Source organism: Phyllobates terribilis, unplaced genomic scaffold (assembly GCF_046119375.1).
Source record: "Phyllobates terribilis strain yellow unplaced genomic scaffold, ASM4611937v1 Scaffold_2__4_contigs__length_985480577, whole genome shotgun sequence".
Lineage (NCBI taxonomy): Eukaryota > Metazoa > Chordata > Amphibia > Anura > Dendrobatidae > Phyllobates > Phyllobates terribilis.
In genome coordinates, this window is record NW_027362762.1 from 300,005,761 (window position 1) to 300,022,282 (window position 16,522).

A 16,522-nucleotide genomic window follows, 5' to 3' on the forward strand; every position below is an offset into this window, starting at 1 on the left:
ACTAGCACTAGTACAACTAGGTATACATGCTCTTTTAAAGGGAATCTAGCCGCTTTCTGTGTACATTGTGCATAGGCAGAAAGCTGCCAATCAGTGGTGGGGGTGGAGTTATACAGCACTAATGAATATGGAGGACTGCAAGGCAGCATGTTTACTAGTCCTCTAGTGATAATCTTCTGCTAATAAAACAGAGATTTATTAAAACTACAGCAAACAGTCTAGTAAGTGACACATCAATGGATTGATGTCCCTACATTATACTGCTCTCCTCCCATTATGTGCAAAAACCTGCTGACAGATTCCCTTTCAGTGCCATTTTAAAGCATGAGGATTGACTTACTGAAGGCCAAACAGTAGCTCCATATAGGTCTGTCGATTCCCTTATTTTTATCTCATGCCCAGCAAAGTTGAAACCTTCCCATGCAACGCTTTTAAGATAAGCTGGAACATATCGACGGTCCAAAATTTCTGCCACTATAATATCATCATTCCGATGACACTCTTCAACAAACAAAGAGAAAAACAAATGAGCATGTTAATGTGCTGGTTTCATAACTTATAAATCATACATTGTATTTTTTGTTTTGGGCTTTCAAATAAAAAATTGTTATTAAATAACTGTAAAGTTTATGGAACTTTTACTCTAGATTGTAAACACAAAAATACTCATCCCCAACAACATTTACTAGGTTATAAAATAATAATAATGACGATAAGGCTAATTAGAGATCAATCGCTCCACCGACAAGTATCCTCTATATATTTAGTGAAAGAGTAAGATTGGAAGCAGAGCAGAGTAAAAGAATGAGTGAATATGGGAGTCTGAGAGGCAAGAATAAAATAAGTAATCCGTTTTTTCTTTGTTTTTTTTCACACTCTGCACTCCACTTATACATGGTATTCTTACTTCCATGTACTTTAAACCCCTGTTTTCTTTTATTCAGACTTCATCGTGAATTTCAGATTTCACTCTGCTTCTTTCTCCTCTATGATCTGCTGTCAATACCATGATCAGGGCCGCCATCAGGGCATTACTGCCCTTACTGTTGTATGGGACCCAGTGAGCAGAAATGTGCTTCTGTTCACTGGGCCCCAGGGCATAATTATCACGCAAGGTGTGGGAAAGACTCAGTGCAACACAAAGGGAAGAGGAGAAGGAAGCCCAAACACTAGGGAAAGGGGAAGTGGAGACCCCTAGGCAGATCTAATAAACACCCTGCTTACCCTACCATCCCTATATTGGTTCCACACCAATCGCCAAGCAGGAAACATAAGCCCTGTATATCCATAGAGCTAGGCCATAGATAGGGATGGGGAGAAGTGAGCACTGGTCAGGCCCCACTACAAAACTAAAGACAACAAGGAAGACAAACAAATGGGATAACTTAGCTTAAGCAGACACCAGAGGGGAAACGCCAAGGACACCAGAGAAGAAGCCAGCCGACTGCCAGCGCTCCAAGCAAGAACTAAGAAACATAGAAATATCACCGGCGGTTCCCTGCAGAAAACTGAGGGTTTCTAACTCCCCTGCAAGGGTGTGTCAATTGACAGTAGGAGGGAGGTCGCCCTATGGTCTTAAAGTGAGAAGGATATAGAAGGCGTCTGCAATGCCAAATGCAGTGACCTTCTACAGCCACAACCAGAGTGAGTGTCTATAACACCTGACACACCCATGACAATAATAACAGAGTGTGCGCCGCTGCGCTGCTGTCGGCGGCGCACATCTCGGCGCATCGAGCCTTCCTTGCAGCTCCACGGAACAGCCATGCAGCTCCAAGGGAGTCCCCCAGCCTCTTCTGTGACATGGTGGTGATGGCACGTACGCGATGACGTCATCGAGAACGTGACGGCTTATACGCGCACCACTCTCCAGGAGGACACTAGAAGTGGAGCTGCGCCTGCAGGGGATTGTGAGAGGTAAGTATGACAACTTTTTTTTTTAATGAAATGAATTAAATGGGCTTGGTGGGGAGCTCCTGTGTATGTCATTGTGATCACTGTATTACCTCTAGACTATACACTATGTACAGAGCTCCTGTGTATAATGGCACTTATGGTAATATTAGTATTGTGTTTTTTTTTATTAATGATCAGTATTGTAGTATTTGGTCACTATGTGGTGTTTATATGGGCTCTGGTCATGATGTGGCGGTATTTATTCTTTGTATGTGGGATTATTCGGTTACTGTGTGGTGGTAATATGTGGTCTGGTCATGGTGTGGTGGTATTTGTTCCTTGTATGTGCTATTATTCGATCACTATGTGGTGGTAATATGTGGTCCAGCCATGTTGTGGCGGCATTTGTCCTTTGTATGTAGTATTATTCGGCCACTATGTGGCGGTAATATGTGGTCTGGTCATGGTGTGGTGATATTTATTCCTTGTATGTGGCATTATTCGGCCACTGTGTGGTTGTAATATGTGGTCTGTTCATGGTGTGATGGTATTTGTTCCTTGTATATGGTATTATTCAGTCACTAAGGGGTTGTAATATGTGGTCTTCTCATGGTGCGATGGTATTGGTTCCTTGTATATGGTATTATTCAGTCACTATGTGGTGGTAATATGTGATCTGGTCATAGTGTGGTAGTATTTGTTCCTTGTATGTGGTATTATTCGGTTATTATGTGGTGGTAATGTGTGGTCCGGCCATGGTGTGACGGTGTTTGTCCCTTATATGTGGTATTATTGGTCATTTTAAAAAAATGTATGTGACGCATTCCCTGAAAGAAAAATAAATAAAAATATACCTAACAAGAGTATTGGATATTTTAAGAAACAATTAATAGGTTAGAGTAAAATAGAGCCCGGCCAAAAGAGTCTACCTTGTTGTGGTGACAGCTTAAAAAATCTTTTGGCTAAAACAAAAGCTGCTGGTTATGTATGTGATATGGTGTTGAATGGGAACTGTTAATGTGTGATTGGTGAGGATGTGGTGCAGAGTGTATGGTAGGACTGTGGAAGGTTAGAGGGGTGTAGGCAGAGCTGGGGTGGAGCTGGAATGGAGCCTGGGCGGAGTCCCAAGGGGTCCCAAAAAATGTTGCCAGTATGGGGCCCTGAAATTCCTGGTGTCTCATGACAGACCAGAGCCAGTCTCATCTCTGCCTGCTGTAGTAACGAACTAACTTATTAGAGCAGAATCAGGAGTATAAGCTGCAAAATCCTCCATTATAACTGTGTGAGTCTAGATGAATAATTATCTTCAACTATTTGTTTCTTTAGTCCCCCACCCCCACTAGCACCACTACCCATCATGGAGAAAGTCTGTGTTACATTCCATCCAATTTCATCATACAGGGAGTTCTGGTAAATTAAATGGTAACCCTCTTACCTCCCCTGGAAGAGAACATAAAGCCATGTAATTGTCAGGTGGTCATCATGTGGTCAACATGACCTACCTTAAAGGGAAACTTTCAGGTTCAATAATGCTATGAACCTTCTGATATAGGGTTAAAATTGTTATGAATGTGCCCAGCCTCTGTACTGAAATTGCGGGAATGGAGAGAAAGTGAAGTTTATTTCTCCCAGGAGCTGCTGGCTTTCAGTCATAGAGGCATGCCAGGGGCCATTACAGTCACTGCTCACATCACTGAGAGTGGCGGCTGTAAGCACGGCCCGGCACCGACTGACAGCTGACTCTGCACTGACGTACTGCCGGTACAGCTGCCGCTCAGAGAACTTTGACAGGTGACTGATTGATCAGGACACGCCTGCATTACTGAAAACCAGCAGCTCCCAGGAGAAATAAAGCTTATTTTCATCTGGGTGTCGCACTTTCAAAATGACAGCCAGGCACCTTCATAGTTCTATTAGCCAGCAGATTAACCATATATCTGTTGGTCAATAGTCTTATCAGAACAGACAGGTTCACTTTAAGAGAAGTGTAACTGTAACATAAATTATGTCCTCATAAGGTAATACTATCTGAATAATACTGTATATATTGGGTGGGAGGACTATTGACAGGGTGAATAAAAAAACACAGAGTGTTGCTTTAATAATGGCTCCACCAAGGAAAGAAGATTATAGTAAACAGTTTAATCTATCACCAGATTTTTGCTATTTAATCTGAGAGTAGCATAATATAGGACAGGAGACCCTGATTCTAGTGTTGTGTTACTTATTAGGCTGTGTTTGATGTAGTTTCAATGCATTGAACATTTTCTCAGCAAGAGATTATCACTATCAGACAACAGCTCTTGTGCAGCCTAGTCAGGCTAATCTGTATACTCCCACCCCCACCACTGATTGGCAGCTTGCTCATATAGGAAAGTGTACACAGGAAGCTGCCAGCCAGGGGTGTGGCCGGGTTATACACAGTTTAACTCTTAGCTCTGCTACATCTCCATCAGAGAAACAGGTATTCTATGAAAACTGCACCAATCAGCCCAGAAAGTAATAAGCTGGGAATTACAAATACTGTACTCCTTTATTATACCCATGCCCATGTACAAGTGAAAGAGCATTGCCAAGTAACATTGGCTTTTTTTGCAACACTCATACATGGTAGAAAGATGAATTGGCAGGCACCATATTTAATACCATTAAAGCCCATGTGTGATGCATAGTGGACATATTGTATGGCTGCGTTTTCTGCTAACTAGTACTGAGCACGACCATTTCTTCTTTTCATCCTAATTTTCTTAAATAATTTTGTTCCGGTGGTATATCAGACATCAAACTTGGAGTATAGTTCCAAGAAGAGAATGGTTTGGCCAATGGCAAAGAAAAAGATCCTTTATTCCAGCATACATTCTAGGGGCACAATGGGTTCTAGGCACCAGGGCCACTTTGTCAAGTGAGATCTCAATTTGCAATCAGCCTACAACCCCATTGGTAATGAGCTTTTCAAAGATAGAGCAGGGTATCAGAGACCATACTTTCCACATACTATTGGGGCCTGCATTTTTCCATTTGTAAATATCTGAACAATTCTAACCTTATTTTTGGAAATTGATCTTTATAATATCCTCTTTTATAAATAAATCTTTAGTTTTGAAAAAGGAACAGAATTGTGTTTAGGGGGAAGATCTTTTATTTCTAAATATATATTGCAGAAAATGTAATATGGATCAGTTTTCTGTAATGTAGAACATGATTGTCACCATCTAAAACCTGGATATTAACACTTTACTGTGTATTAGAAGTGTCATTTCAAAGTTGTGCCTGCAGGTGGCACTCATATGTAGGACCCAATAGTTCCTCTAAGCGCCGTCACAGCGTACTTATACTCTATCCATTCAGTAATATTGTTATTCATTTACTTAACATAATTAACACATTGGTTTAGACAGTTATTAGTAACAATTATTTGAGATATTTACTAAATAGCAATGTGGACCTTGCCAGTCACATATCTACATACAAATCCTAAGGCAGGAAATCATAATTACCTTGTTTATCTGTCATGTTTTCTTAAGAAGTGACTTTTCCTTTTCTTGACAGTACACTACATCGAAATAAAAATTACCATTAACGTTTTAAGGACCAATATTTTTTTCGTTTTTGTGCATTTATTTTTTTCTCACATTTCAAGAGCCATAACGTTTTTTTTTTTGTGACATAAATGTATGAGGACTTGTTTTTTTGCAGTACAAGCCGTAGTTTTGAATGCTAGAATTCATTTTTCCATACAATATCCTGAAAAATGGGGAAAAAAATCCAAGTGGGAAGAAACAGTGAAAAAAATGCTATATCGTCATTTTGGGAGGGGAATTTGTTTTTATGGTATTTATTTTGTGGTAGAAATGACTTAGAAAAGTCAGTTCAATTACAGCAATACCAGACTTGCATTGATTTTTTAACCAATCGGTTCCCCCAAGATTGCAACATGGGGGCTGATGGGGGCCAATGCACGCAATCTATTTAAATGCCACTTTCAGAGATTGATAATGGCAATTAAATAATTAACAGCTAGGGCCAGACCCGAGTTAATCTCCAGCCATTGCTGTTAGAGATAGATGTTGACTATGTAATATAGCCAGCATTAACTATGTGTGAAGGGAGCTCAGCTCCTGATCCGCCACCACACATGCGGACCCCTTAATTCACATCCTAATGCCAGGAGGAGTTAAAGTGGTTGTCCATTTAAAATAAGTGGGTAGGTTGTAACTTGCAGACCGGTGGGCGTACCATTGCTTGGACCTGCACCAATGGGCTGATTGGGTAATTTTTATCACTGTTACAAAATGACGTGGGAGATTGGATGCCAAATCACCACTTAATTCATTCTCTATGGGGCTGCTTGAAAAAAAGCATAGCACAGCACTTGGCAGCCCCCCAGGAAATGAATGGAGCAGGGGTCAAAAGTATGCACTGCAGCTCCATTCTAACGGGGATAAGAGTTCTGACGATCACTGCGGTCCTAGCGGTCAGACCCTACAGATCGACAAGTTATCATCTATTCAGTGTATAGGTGATAACTTGTTTTAACTCTTTTAATGAAATGAAATAATGTTCAAAAAAATCTAAAGAGTTTAGACTTATTTGATTAGTAAAGAATATGCACAATTAGTCATATTCAGGTATTAGAGTTCAAGGTAACAAATGTTTCCATCTTTATTCCATCCTCCTATATGTGTTTTGCTTCATTCTCCAGGCTTCCCAAAGAGACACCTCTTGCTTAAAGCACTAATCTAAATTGAAAATATTAGGAACCAGTGACATGACAGTTGCAGTTGCAGGGTGTATGACCGGGTCCATCAGTGAGGGGGGCTTGTCGAGGACGCACCTGTATTTGGAATCCATATCAGAACAGATGTTTGCTCCTTGCCTCGCAGTTACTCTATAGTTGGGGCTATCAGAGGCATGGCCTGCCACCTAACGCTATTGAACCGCCTATGATGTGATGGCAGCATGCCCTGAAGCAATGGTTCTCTGATAGGCCAGAAGCCTTCGGCTGTAGAGCAACTGCGGGGTAGGTAGCCAGCTAGAAGGAAGAAGAAGACAGAGCTATTCAGCATTGGAATGAGGACAGATGAGAGATTCTGTTTTTTTTTTATAGTAGCGGAGCACTCTAGGGGCATAGGGACCATATAGGGAGGTAGTAGTACTATATGGGGGCCATTTTAATTATATTAGGGTCACATAAGGGATATTATTACTATATGGGGGTTAGAATGGGGGACATTAATACTATATGGGAGCACATGGGGGGGAGACATTATTACTATATGGGGCCAAAATATGGAGGCATTATTACTATATGGGGGCCAGAATGGGGGACATTATTACAATATAGGGGCACAAAGGAAGACAGCATTACTGTATGGGGGCTCATAATTACTACATAGAGGCCATATATAGAGACATTGCTACTATTTGGGGGTCACATAGGGGACATTATTAAAGTATGGGGGCCAAAAAACGGAATATTGGTACTATATCAGGGCCACAAAGAGAGACATTACACCTGTATGGGGGCATAATAGGTAGACAATACTAGTGTATTGGTGCCACAGTGGGGGCAATACTATTGTACGTGGAATGTGTAAAAGTTGTTCTAGAAGTGATCAGTCGGAGATGTCTATATGTTAGATTTTGCAGAGACAAGTCCTGGCTGGAAGAAGTCAGAGCACTCTGCACCAGATGAAGAAAAGCAAAGATGAATGACTTCAATTGGAGACTTCACTGGTGAGTGTCTGGAGTTACCTGTACTGTACATACTGATATCTTCCACTAGAAGGTCAGTGCATGGGGGTAATATAAGTATTAATACTGTGGTTTTATTAATAACTAAGATGGAGGTATTTTTTGGTCACTATCTAGTAGTTGAAAGAAACAAAAATAGTCAACTTACCCTTTGCATGTGGACTCCAATGTCCGGAAAACCTGCAGTGCCGCAGGAAAAGAAATCAATCAGGAAGGAAAGATCCAGCTTCGGAAGTCCATAAAATAACAAGGTTTATTGAAAAATAGATTAAAAAGATAACAGAGCATATGAATCACAGCCCCCAAGGAAAGGGGGAGTCTTTACTCATTGCTATCATAGTAATGATTAAAGCCCGGAGGGTCTGAAACATGTCTGCCTAGTCTCCCCCTTTCCTTGGGGGCTGTGATTCATATGCTCTATATTATCCTTTTAATCCATTTTTTCAATAAACTTTGTTAGTTATTTTATGGACTTATGAAGCTGGATCCTTCCTCCCTGATTTACTATCTAGTAGTAGTATATGGCCATGGCGTGGCAGTATTTGTCCCTTGTACGTGGTATTATTGGTAATAATGGTTTTGGTATAGTAGGCTTTGTTAAAGAAGCACTCTCATGATGCTCCATAGGCTTACATTGTAAAAGCCAACTCCGGGGCATACCAGGAGAGTCTGAAGAGCAGGAACATCACTGAGAAGAGGAGTAGAATGGCACTGGATACTGGCGAACATAGCGGTAGGTGACTATATTAACACACTGACATTACACAACATGCACATATACACAGCTTTAGTAAAAAAATAAACTTTACATAACAGTGCTGTTATGTAAAATCAGTACATTTTACATAACATTTTGGATCACAATAAAAGCTTCAACTCAATCCACAAAAAAAACAAGTTCCCACTCAGCTCCATCATCTGTTAACGGAAATATAGGGTGCTTCCACATTACTAGTAGCACAAAGGCTCTGGAAAAGCAAAATGCCCCCCAAAAGAAATTCAGCAAATTCTGTGCTCCCAAATACAAATGCCCACCTCCCTTTTGAGCCCCACAGTGTGCCTAAAGCGCAGTTAGCGTCCACATGTCTGGCATTTCTGTAGCAATGAGAGCCCGCCTAATTTACGGGTGCATGTCTCCAGAAGCACAAGCTGGGCATAACGTACTGGTCACTACAACATACTGGTCACTACAACGGCAGTTTGCAACTTGCACTCGGCAACATCCACTGCTGCTTGTTTCTGGAAAACACCCAAGTAGTTAAAATCCACACCAGACCTGTAGATAAATTCCCAAAGTGGTATATTTTCCAAAATGGGGTCACTTGAGGGGGGGATAATGCTCTTCTAGCACTTATGGTCTCTGTATATGGAGTCTGCATACTATGCTAGGAAAATCTGCGCTCATGGAGGCAAATAGAGCGCTGTCGATCCTGAGTCTTGCGGTGTGGCTAAACAGTACTGTACAGCCATATATGGGGGTATTTCTACATTCAGCAAAAATTGTGTGACAAATTTTGGTGCCATTTTTACCCATTTCCCAGTGTAAAAATGTAAAATCTGGGGCTAAAACAAAACTTTGGTGGTAAAAATGTAATTATTCTTTCTTCCCTGCCCAATGGTGTAACATTCTGTGAGGCACATGTGGTGTCAACATCTCACTGCACGCCTAGATGAATTCATTGAGAGGTGTAGTTTCTGCTGTTCTGGCACCTTAGGGGCTCCCCCAATGTGACATGGCTCTGTCAAACCAGCCCAGCAAAATATGAACTCAAATATAGCGCTTCTTCGCTTCGGAGCTTTGCACTTTGCCTCAAAAGTACTTTTTTGACCAGATATGGGGTATCGGTGTACTCAGGAGAAATTGCACAACAAATTTTGGGGTCTATTTTCTCCTGCTATCCTTGAAAATGAAAATATAGGGGGCTAAAACATTTTTGTGGGAAAAATTTTTTTTTTTTTCATTTTTACAGATCCACGTAAAATTCTGTGAATCACCTGTGGGTTCAAGGTGCTCACCACACATAAAAATAAATTCTTTGAGGGGTCTAGTTTCCAAAATCAGGAGCTCTCCAAACGCGATATGACACCCGCAGAACATTCCATGAAAGTCTGCGTTCCAAAATGTCACTCCTTCCTTCCTGAGCCCTACTGTGTACCCAAACAATAGTTTTACCCCACATATGGGGTATCTGCGTGCTCAGGAGAAATTGCGCAACAAATTTTGGGGTCCATTTTCTCCTGTTACCCCTTTGAAAATAAAAAATTTGGGGCTAAAAAAAATTTTGTGGGAAAAATTGGATTTCTTTATTTGCACGGCTCCACGTTTTAAACTTCTGTGAAGCACTTAGGGGTTCAAGGTGCTCACCACACATCTAGATAAGTTCCTTGAGGGGTACAATTTCCAAAATGGTGTCACTTGTGGGGGATTTCCACTAAGCACATCGGGGTCTCTCCAAACCTCCTCCAAATCCAAGTACCATCCGCACATTAGAACGCGCCAATTACGCAAGTACAGATGCAGTCTTGTGGAATTGGCGTGTTCTAATGCAAGTCAATGGCGGCGAAAACGCAGCGCTTCCGCAAAATTAATGGACATGCTGCGGATTTTTGAGCGCAGCATAAACGCTGCAGAAAAATCCGCATCATGGGCATTGAAAGTGCGGAATTGCATTGGAGACCATGGGGGAAGGTTTACCAAGCGTTTACGCTGCGGAAGTTCCGCAGCATAAACGCTTGAAAAACGCATCGTGGGCACACAGCCTTAGGGCATGAAAATTCAAAGTTTGAAAATTGCGACATTTTCTACATTTTTGCCAAATTTCCAAGTTTTTCACAAACAAACGTCAGTCATATCAAATAAATTTTACCACTATAATGAAGTAAAATGTGTCATAAAAAAATAATCTCCGAATCAGTGGGATCCGTTGAAGCGTTCCAGAGTTATTACCTCAGAAAATGACACTTGTCAGAATTGTAAAAATTGGCCTGGTCATTAACGTGCAAACAGCCTTCGGGGGTAGAGGGGTTAACCATGCCCCAGCACTGACTGACAGCCAACTCAGCAGTGCATCATAACAGAGCTGGCTGTCAGTCAGTGCCAGGGGCTGGTTACAGCGTGGTGACATTTGTCCTTTTCACTTGATAAAGACGCCGGTACGGCATTGAAATGAATTGTGGATAAAAAAAAAATTATTAGCAGCAACTGTTTTTCTTCATGCCTACATAGGAGTCGTGCCTGTCACAATACTATCTTGTGAATGTTAACCAAGCTGTTGCCCACTCTCCCTCCATGGGGTATCACCCTAGTGTGATCTGTTCCCCACATCTAGATTTCTTCTTCCTTAGAATGATGTTGCAATGGAATCTGTTTTCATTGAAAGATTTTATTTTATAGTATTGATGTAAAAAAGTGTTTGCTCTACTTCTAGACTGTGTTCTATTAGCTGACATCTTGTTCAATAATATAGCCTTTGGATTCATTCATGACCTGTCTTGTATTCTGATGACGCGATCGTAGCCTAGCCTTTGTCTTCAGCTGTGTTCTCTTTTGATGTTGCCAGTAGTGGCCAAAGGCGGTATAGTCTGACAACTCTTTTTTTACCCACTTATATAACAACAGTTTGATTATGGCTGAAAATATGGTATAAGAGAAACAGAGATTTAGATGACCTCCATACAGCAACCTCTAGACTTGTAATGATTACATCAGCCAACGCAAGTCACCCTCTGCAAAGGACATGTGGATATGTCAGTGTGTACAAGCTCCATATAGCGCGCAGGGGTAAGTAATTTGGGGAGTTCCATATCATTTAGACGACCTGCCTATCCACTATTTAAACTAGCTAATCCCTATGTTAAAGATCCTCATATAAAGCCACTGGTGAATTGCGCATTGGGGGGATTGAAGTGGTGTTTTTTTAACAGTACTGGTGGTGGTGTTGACTTCAGTACTCCTGCTGATCAGCTGATTCTTTTAGAAGGGTTATTTTTAATAATGGCTATACCTGATATTACAGCTTAGAGAAATTCAGTTTTATTCAAGTGAATGGAACTCAGCTCCAGTTCTAGCCACATAACAGTCACATCTAAAAGTATAGAGTCGTGGCTGATAAATGAAGGGGGTACAAAATTTGCTGGAGCACTGCAGCCCCTTTGTTCAGCTAATCAAGACAATACCAAAAGTTAGACCCAACCTATCTAATATTGATGGCTTCTCCTAAGTCTGGGAAATACATTTTGTAGTTCTGGTAAACCCCTTTAAGTGCTTGTGATGCGCCCCCTGGGCCGTGGGGTACTCAGTGCCGGGCCGGTCATTGCTTGGGGAGATGTCACAGTGGCGGTGACCCGGTCCATGACCCAGGGCGGTCAGTAAAAAGGGGGATTTTATAGTTTTTATGTACAAAGTTCGTGACGCCACCTGTGGTATGCGGCTAAAGGGAGCCGCCGCTGCGGAGCAGGTCCTCTGGAGCTGATGTTAGTGCAGCAAAGCTGGTGTGGCTCTCCACAGGTAGAGCTTAGCTCCAGGGCAGTGTAGATGTTATAGGTGATGCTGGGCGTTGTAGTGCAGGGCTGATGGCGCAGATAATAATCACAGAGGCAGTGGGGTGCAGTCTTCCGAGTTTACTCACAGTTGTTAAGTTCCTCAGGTTACAGGTTCCGGACTACAACCTCCCACGTCATGCTGCGTTCACCAGGCAGGGGTTCAGCAATCCCTCAGGTAGTTCAAGAGTGCCTGACAGGACCCCTTTCTATGTGCCTTCCTCAGTCGTCTTCTTGCGCTGGCTCTCGCCCTCCTAACCTGCACCTCACAATCAGTGTCCCAATCCGGTAGCCTCGGGTCTTGTCGGGCGACCTGCAGTCCCCTGGACCCTCTGTGGCCACCTTTTCGGCGATATAATTGCGGTTGTGGCCACTGCACCTTGCAAGTACAGCAGCCTCCGGTTTCTAGCTGAGCCTTGTAGTTCTCCACTAGTTTAGGGGCCAGTCCCCTCTGCGGCTCGATCCCTCCACCGCCTGGCAGATTCGGGCGTACGGGTGGCCTCCAGCACTTCCTGTACCCCTGGGATCCCTTCTGTTCCTGGAGCCTTTCTCCTGCTCCCTCTCCTCTCAGTCCTGGGCCTCTCGGGCTAGGCCCACCTCCCGAGCAGAGCTCCTGTAGAGCCTCTGCTCCTTTCACTTCTCCTCCTCTGACTGATCTCTCTGAACTCTCAAGATGGCTCCCCTTTTATACAGCTTCCTTTCATGCTCCCCTAATCTGCTTCCTCCACCCACACCCACTACATGGTTCCCCCTCACTTGGTTCCCCTCCACTCCAGCCAGGGACCAGGGACTGTGCTCTCCCTTAGGAGCAATCTCGCCCTGCCCTACTGAAGTGGATGTGATGGATGCAGGTGTTAGGGTCCCAGGCAGCACTCTATCCTTACCTGAGAGTGGGATACCACACCTCTGGGTGAGATGCAGTACCTCTGTGGCGACTGAACCCTCGGGGGCACCACACTTGCCACCATTTCTTTTATATGTACATTATGTGCACTATCCAACTTCAGTAATTTCTTGTATGTAATTCACATTGTGGTGAATTCTTGTCCCCTGGAGAGGTATTTCTGTGAATGTTGCCATGCACATATCTACTGTACTGTGCAATGTTTAGGTGGGTGTGGAGAAAGTGCTGCAAAGTAAGAATGCTTTCAAAAATATGTTATGTTTATCATTATCAATTAACAAAATGCAAAGTGAATGAACAAAAGAGAAATCTAGGCGTGCTGCAAGAGGAGGAGGAGGAGCGCTTACTGATGGAGGAGTAAGATAAAGGTGACGACAGCTCTGCACCACATGATCACCTATGACCACAATTAAGTAAATACCGCCATTGGCGCATATGGGCAAACCTAGAAGGCATACCAGGCAGACCGCAAGCTCAGAGAACAGATCAGACAAGATGGACCGTTATTTGAGTTCATGTACTCGGGCCATTATCACGAGATCTAAAATGGCTTCCACGGGACAGCTCACCAGCGCGAGAGTCCTTAACATCCCACTGTTCCCCTCACAGGCTGACAGATGAGTGTGATGGAGATAGTGAAGCCACAGATGACATGAACATATCTGAGTTAAATAAATAAATAAAAGCTCTATCCATCAAGAAAGATCTGGAAGGGTTTGTCTGCAGACTAGAGAACACTTACAAAAAGGAACTCCATACTTTGAAAACAGAATTCACTACACGGGTGGAGGAAGTAGAGAAGTCTCAGGAGGACAGACTACAGGAGCTGCAAATTCATAGGGAAATCATAACTAGCCACACTCTCAAACTAGAGGAAATATCACCAGGAATGGAGAATCTAGAAAACCACAACAGACTAAATAACATCCGAATACATGGCTTACCGGAATCCATAACTGCACCTGATCTAGGTTCCACAGTACAAAAATTATTTCTAGACTTACTAGATGATACTGAAGCTAATCCAATTGAATTTGACCGTATCCACAGAGCGTTGGGCCCTAAACCTCCTATGGAATCCCATCCCAGAGACATTATTTGCAGAGTGCATTATTATAAGGTCAAAGAGGCCATTATCACTACTGCAAGATAAAAAGGAGCTATAAACTATTCTGGATCCCAGGTTATATTGCTTCCAGATTTATTCAGACGTACATTACAGCTTAGAAGAGCATTAAGACCCTTATTGTCCCTTCTTAAAAATGAAAAAGACATTCCCTACAGGTGGAGTTTCCCCTTTCAACTAATCTCCTTTAAGGGGGGAAAGACTGACATATTTTGTAGACTTGGAGATTTGGCCAATTTCCTGGGGGTTCTAGAGCCCCCAATTCCCAGCAGCTCCTCCAAGATGGCTCAACATTCAGCACACCAAAAAGCAGAAACGACCTGGAACTTCACATATCGACACCTGATAGGATTTAGATCCCAGCTTGCCTATTCCTGGATTTACCTCTTATCCACTAGAGGAAGACTTAATCAACTCAACAGTCCTGCCTGGGTTTTACTTCCTTCTTTTTCGATTTTTACATTTTGCCCATGAGTTGTCAAGTAGATTTGAACAGTTATTGACATTCCATAGCCTCTTTCCTGTTAACAATATAAGAATAAGAGATAATATTTGTGGCAAAAAGTTATTATGATTAATGCTTCTCTGATATTCATCATACCTTGCCATATTAGTGGGTTTTGCCCTAAGAAGGTTATTGCAAATAGCAAAATGTGATTCCTAGTTAGCTCACTAATCTGCCACTTGTTCAGTATTTAGATTTGAATTTCTTCTCTTTTATATGTTTATCAACAAGGTTATAACATAAGTGATTTTGATTTATCTTAGATTCATTATGACTAGGTGATGGGGGATTGTGGAAGGAGCGCCGAATAGTTCAAGGCTTCCTCTTCCCCTCTTTCTTCAGGTGCGGAAGGTAGTGAGCACTACTAGTTCACCGCGCCAATGGCCCATGATACTGTGTGTTCATGTGTCACCTATCCTAATTTCTTCTCTTTCTTTTTTCTTTCTTCTTTTACTCCTTTACCCCCTTACTCGCCCTCCCAAGATCTTCACTGGTCTCTCTTCTGAGCTGGCATTTAAATTCATTCAACCAAGTGCCAGAACAGCATAACCATTATGGATAAAATAAAGTTCTGCTCCTTTAACGCAAAGGGGATTAATATACCAGAAAAAATGAGACAGGTTGTTTACTCAAATCATAAGCAACGTGTTTCCATATTAATGCTCCAGGAAACGCATTTTAAGTCTGGGGCCACGCCAAATTGCTCATCAAAGTATTATCCTGCATGGTTCCATAGCACTAACTCGAACTCCAAACCCAAAGGAGTCTCTATAGCTTTTCATAAATCTTTCATGACGGAGATGCTTGATTCTCTTATTGATAAAGCGCACAGATATATTTTCCTACGAGTTTCATGGGCTACAGGTAAATATATCATTCCTAATGTATATTTTCCAAACCAGGGTCACCAGAAGTTTGGGTCGGAGTGCAAGAGACTTCTTGAGGAGTTTGCTGGCTCCTGTCCTGTGATACTTGGAGGCGACTTTAATGTTCCCATGAATCCTACAATCAATGTTTCTTTCTCCTATCCTCTATACAACAGGTAAAAAAACAGATGCAAAATATGAGGTTGGTGGATGTCTGGAGGGCTCTTCATCCTGATACTAAAGATTACAGCTTTTTCTCACAGGTACACGCCACTTACAGTAGAATTGACTATTTCTTTGTCTCCCACAATCTACTAGAGCTCCAAGTAGAAGCAGAGGTGAGATCTATATTGTGGTCAGATCATGCACCCATCTACTTCTCAATGCTGCAAGATTTGTGCTCGAGACCTAGCTTCTCATGGAACCTAAATGAAAACTTACTTCAAGACTCTCTATGTAAATCAGAACGAGAGCAAGCCATAAATAACTTTATTTCGGACCATGATCGGGATCCCACTTCACCATCAATTAAATGGGAGGCTTTAAAGAGCGTTCTGAGGGGTATATTCATATCTCATGGAACACGTCTCAAAAAAGAGCGTGCCAATGAAATAGTCAATCTCTCCTCACAGATTCTTAAACTCGAGACTCAACATAAACAGGACTTCTCCCCACATACAGTACAGACCAAAAGTTTGGACACACCTTCTCATTTAAAGATTTTTCTGTATTTTCATGACTATGAAAATTGTACATTCACACTGAAGGCATCAAAACTATGAATTAACACATGTGGAATTATATACTTAACAAAAAAGTGTGAAACAACTGAAAATATGTCTTATATTCTAGGTTCTTCAAAGTAGCCACCTTTTGCTTTGATGACTGCTTTGCACACTCTTGGCATTCTCTTGATGAGCTTCAAGATGGTT

General features: G+C 42.1%; 1 protein-coding gene across 1 annotated transcript in view; it reads right to left on the reverse strand.

Moving 5' to 3' along the window:
* LOC141251726 (protein-lysine methyltransferase METTL21E-like) overlaps nucleotides 1-16,522 on the reverse strand; it is a 68,197-nt gene that overhangs the window by 33,009 nt on the left and 18,666 nt on the right. Inside the window, 1 exon segment of the mRNA XM_073670414.1 lies at nucleotides 341-501. Within this exon segment, the coding sequence (XP_073526515.1) occupies nucleotides 341-501 (161 nt within the window).